The 5,000-nt window shown below is 47.0% G+C and overlaps 1 protein-coding gene across 1 annotated transcript in view; it reads left to right on the top strand.

Moving 5' to 3' along the window:
* LOC308165396 (voltage-dependent calcium channel subunit alpha-2/delta-1) overlaps positions 1-5,000 on the top strand; it is a gene marked incomplete at both ends in the record, with an annotated part of 94,317 nt that overhangs the window by 49,955 nt on the left and 39,362 nt on the right. The window contains 2 exon segments of the mRNA XM_080539552.1: positions 3,163-3,321; positions 4,113-4,217. Of these exon segments, the coding sequence (XP_080395678.1) occupies positions 3,163-3,321; positions 4,113-4,217 (264 nt within the window).

Raw genomic sequence — 5,000 nt, 5'->3', positions numbered from 1 at the left:
TTTTCTGTCTTTTTTTTTGTAAATGAATACAAGACAGAATAATATAATATATAATATATTTGTTTAATACGATTCCACTTTTGGGAGCCAAGCGTGGTGAGACTCTTGTATGTTGCACTGGTCAACATCCCCCCGGCCCCATCGGAGCGCAAATTTGAATCGTATATAAAAAAATAAAAAATTCTCATGCTAGTATAGCCAGATAAAAGTATTAAATCACCTGTTAAAACGGTTCCAGAATACAGGATATGAACATCTACTCTCTTTCTGGGGAAGGACAACCTGACCCCCTGACCCCCCGTTAAATTGGAACCACCCACATTAATACTGCTTCCGATGCCGATGCCTGCCCTAGGGGTTTAGTAACCTGACGCTAAATCATTCATCTTTGATATTACCCATGAATCCCTGCTCATTAACAGGAGCCCAGGGATGGAGGTGGTATTTGGACACAATAGATACTCATACACATCTTCAATGGTCCCTGTCAGAGGAATATTGATAGCCTAGTGTGTGTGTGTGCGTGTGTGTGTGTGTGTGTGTGTGTGTGTGTTTGTGTGTGTCTGTGTGTGTCTCTGTCTCTCTGTCTCTGTCTCTCTGTGTCTGTGTCTCTGTAGGTATTTTATCCAGCCAATTCAGCGCCTGTTAGCTAGGCTCTCCCAGTTCGACGGTCCAGTGGTTTAGCGTGGGCTGCAGCCGGCAGGGCTATAGCCAATGCTCCACTGGGATTAGGGATTAGAGATTAGCCTTCCCTTCAGTGTCATCTGTAATCCAGCCCCAACCCTGGTCCATCACACAGACCTACACAGGGGCTTCGCTAATAGGATCAACAGGGAACAAGGAAATCACACACACCCACACAAACACACAGACACACACACACACACACAGACACACACACACACACTCACACACACACACACCACACACACAGTCACACACACCACACACACACACACACGCACACGCACACACGCACACACACACACACACGCACACGCACACACGCACACACACACACACACACACACATTCGCTCACATTCACAGACACAATAATTGATGGTGTGTGTGTGTGTGTGTGCGTGTGTTTGTGTGTCTGCATGTATTCCTAATGAGATGAATAAGCAAGGAGAGTAGGGTTTGTCGGGTTTGCGTACACACACCTTCTCCTTTCATTCTATTTTCATCCCATCCCATGCCCTGCTTCCTCTCTCCTTCTTCTCACTCCCACTCTTCCTCTCACCCTCCCCTCCCCTCACCTTCCTCTCCCCTCACCCTCCTCTCCTCTCACTCTCTTCTCCTCTCCCCTCACCTTCCTCTCCCCTCACCTTCCTCTCCTCTCACCCTCCTCTCCCCTCCCCTCCCCTCACCCTCCTCTCCTCTCACTCTCTTCTCCTCTCCTTTTTATAGATTATCTGTGATGAAGGAGTACCTGTTAGTTTTGGTGTCTGCATTTGCATGTGTGTGTGAGTGTGAATGTGGGTGTGGGTGTGGTTATGGGTGTGAGTGTCGGTGTGTGTGTGTGTGTGTGTGTGTGTGGTTGTGTGTGTGTGTGTGTAGGTGTCTATATGCTGTCTGCTTGCTTCAATCCTTATGTCAGACAGGAGCAGCGTTTAGATTGCCTTCTAGCCTGATAAGAGGAGTGTGTGTGTCTCTCACTGTCAGTCTCTGAGGAACATGAATCCCGTCAACCCTCAGCGTGTCACACACACACACACACACGCACACGCACACAGACACACACGCACACACACACACGCACACACACGCACACGCACACAGACACACACGCACACACACACACGCACACACACGCACACACACACACACACACACATAAATTCATACATGCACACACACACACACACACACATAAATTCATACATGCACACACACGCACACACACGCACACACACACACACACACACATAAATTCATACATGCACACACACACACACACACACACACACACACACACATAAATTCATACATGCACACACACGCACACACACACACACACACACACACACACACGCACGCACCAGTCAAAGCCTTCTCTCTCTCTCTCTCTCTCTCTCTGCCTCTGGGCTTGTCTCCCTGATGGCTAACTCCCAGAGACACATTGATTGGTTCAGATCGATGAGGTTCAGCGGTGTTTGGGAAGAGTTCTAAAACACAACAGGCGGACTGTTTCTCTCTTCTACTCTATTCGATTGTGTTCTATTCTATTTATTTCTACGTTAGTATTTTGTATTTCGATTCTAAAAGCCTTTCCAAACCATGACATTCCGTGTGCTGTTCCTCTGTCACAGACTGGGTGGTTTGGTTTCAGAGACTGTGTGGTTTCCGGGCTCAGTGGTTGTGTTCCTTAGAGGAGAGTCTCCATCCAGGGTGTAGTCAGGCCCACTCTAACAGGTGCAAGATGTTGTTTCGGGTCTCTGAACGCTGAGATTGCTGGAGCATCTGTTGACTTGGATCCCGATTCAAAGAGAGAGGCAGGCTGTTGACTGTTTGTGTGTGTGTGTGAGTGAGTGTGTGTGTGTGTGTGTGTGTGTGTGTGTGTGTCTGTGTGTGTGTGTGTGTGTGTGTGTGAGTGTGGGAGGGGGGTTATCTCACCTCTAATAAGATTGTGTTGCTGCCTAAACTTGTCAGAGGAATCTTGTTTCCATGGGTACCAGATTGCTGAGCACAGAGGATGCAGAGCAATTAGCAGGACTTGATGAATGTGTCTGTCTATCACTGCATGATAATAGTCAAGGCCAGGTGTGTGTGTGTGTGTGTGTGTGTGTGTGTGTGTGTGTGTGTGTGTGTGTGTGTGTGTGTGCGTGCGTGTGTGTCTGTGTGTGCGCGCGCGCGTGTGTGTGTGTCTATGTCTGTGGCTGTGTGTGTCTGGGTCTGTTTCTGTGTGTGCGTGTGTGTGTGTGTGTGTGTGTGTGGTCACAAGTGCGTGTGTGTCTGTGTGTGCGCGCGCGTGTGTCTATGTCTGTGGCTGTGTGTGTCTGGGTCTGTTTCTGTGTGTGTGTGTGTGTGTGTGTGTGTGTGTGTGTGTGGTCATGAGTGCGTGTGTGTCTGCATGCCTTGCTGTGTTCGTGCTTGCTAGTGTCTGTCTATTTGAGAGTATTTGGAAACGGTGCGTTAACTCTGTGAATGTCGGGGTCAGTTTAACACCAGGGTGAACAACACGGCGTGTTTCGGCCACCTGGTCCAGGCCAACGTGAGAAACAAGAAGATCCTAAAGGATGCCGTCCAGAACATAGCGGCCAAAGGCATCACCAACTACACCAAGGGCTTCGAGTTCGCCTTTGAGCAGCTGGCCGCAGTAAGATTCCTCACTGTCAGTCTGTCTGTCTGTCTGTCTGTCTGTCTGTCTGTCTGTACATTCATCTTAGAGTTTCTTCGCGACGATACAGCTCCATATGTGTTTAGAAACCTTTTTGGAGAATACTACACCCTATTGACATGATGCCTGCACACACCGTGCTGATAATGCTAAGTATGAGCAAACACTGCCCTCTTGTGGTGGTAGTGTGTATTATTGATCCCTCTTCTTCCAGCACACAGGCCACTGTTAATCATACTACTACTAATAATAATACTAATTCATACTATCCTTTGCTTTTTGCACCCAGTCCGTTGAAGACAGGGAAGCAGGGATGTATACACGTTAACACTAGAACAGCAGTGGGTTTTTACCTACTTAAAGAGCCCTCTTTACAATGCTCAAGCTGCTATTTACACACAACGACCACTAGTTGGCCCCTTGTAAATTAGCCTGCTTCCTACACAGAGAAACTGCAAATTAGCTTTATATTAGCTTATCCTGATGTGATTTTGAAAATGTAAGGATACTGGGTGGTAGAACGCACATATCTAGGAAAAGTCATGAAAGGAGGGTCCTGAAATTTGATCGAGTGCAAATATATAACATTTTTATTTACTCATGGTTGTTCTAGTGTTAATGATACTACTAATAATACTATTTCATACCATCCTTTGCTTTTTGCACCCAGTCCGTTGAAGGCTGGGAAGCAGGGACGTTATACACGTTAACTCTCATCAGTCCGTCTCTCACCCGTGTGTCTCTCACCCGTGTGTTCTCTCTCTCCGCAGAACAACGTGAGCCGAGCCAACTGCAACAAGATCATCATGCTGTTTACCGACGGAGGAGAGGAGAGAGCCAAGGACATACTGGAGAAATACAACTCTGATAAGAAGGTTTGGGTTGAGGGGGAGGGGGGGAGCACCACAACCACACCCACAAACACAACTGTCAACGCACACACAACCCTCGGTGACCCGCTAAACCTCAGCGACCTTCCTTTGTGGTATAGATCTCCCACCGTTGAATGATTAACCGATTACCTCTGTTTCTCCAAAGATTTAGACAGGTGGAGGGCAGCTGGGCACGGTGTACTGTATATAGTGTAGAGCAGGGGTCGGCAATAGGCGGCCCGTGGGCCATTGCTGGCCCGTCACCAATAATATTTGGCCCAGCAGATTATTTTGAGAATCCACTTTTAATTTTTTATTTTTTTTATTTTTTAATAATAATATTGGACCGACAGTCCCACATATAGCGCCTATAATGTCCGAATAGAGAATCGAACTCCACCTGAATAATGCTTATTGTACTTTTATCCATGTTGAGAGTGAATGACACAGGGACAGACAATCAGGCAGCAAGGTGCACCGAAGCGCACTGACGCTGAACCCCTCAGAGTGAATCATAAGCAGGTGGACAACGCGTCACCGTGCTGAAATAGCCGACATACCGTGTGTGGTTTGAACAAAATAACACGAGCTCAGTAAGCCATTCAAACGTAATGTTTACGTATATGTGACTGCAACACACATATGAACAGTAACAACGCAAATTCTGTTTAATTTTCTGAAAAACATTGAAAACAAAATCGGCGCAAACAAAAAGCATCTCCCATCGGTCAGTATTTGCTTGATATCTGGTGATATTGACGTCACTTTAATCCACAGGCAGTTCTC

The sequence above is a fragment of the Nansenia antarctica genome (assembly GCF_963989245.1).
Source record: "Nansenia antarctica genome assembly, chromosome: 9".
NCBI lineage: Eukaryota > Metazoa > Chordata > Actinopteri > Argentiniformes > Microstomatidae > Nansenia > Nansenia antarctica.
Note: the sequence above shows the minus strand (reverse complement) of the source record. Positions and strands in the feature narration are given on the sequence as shown.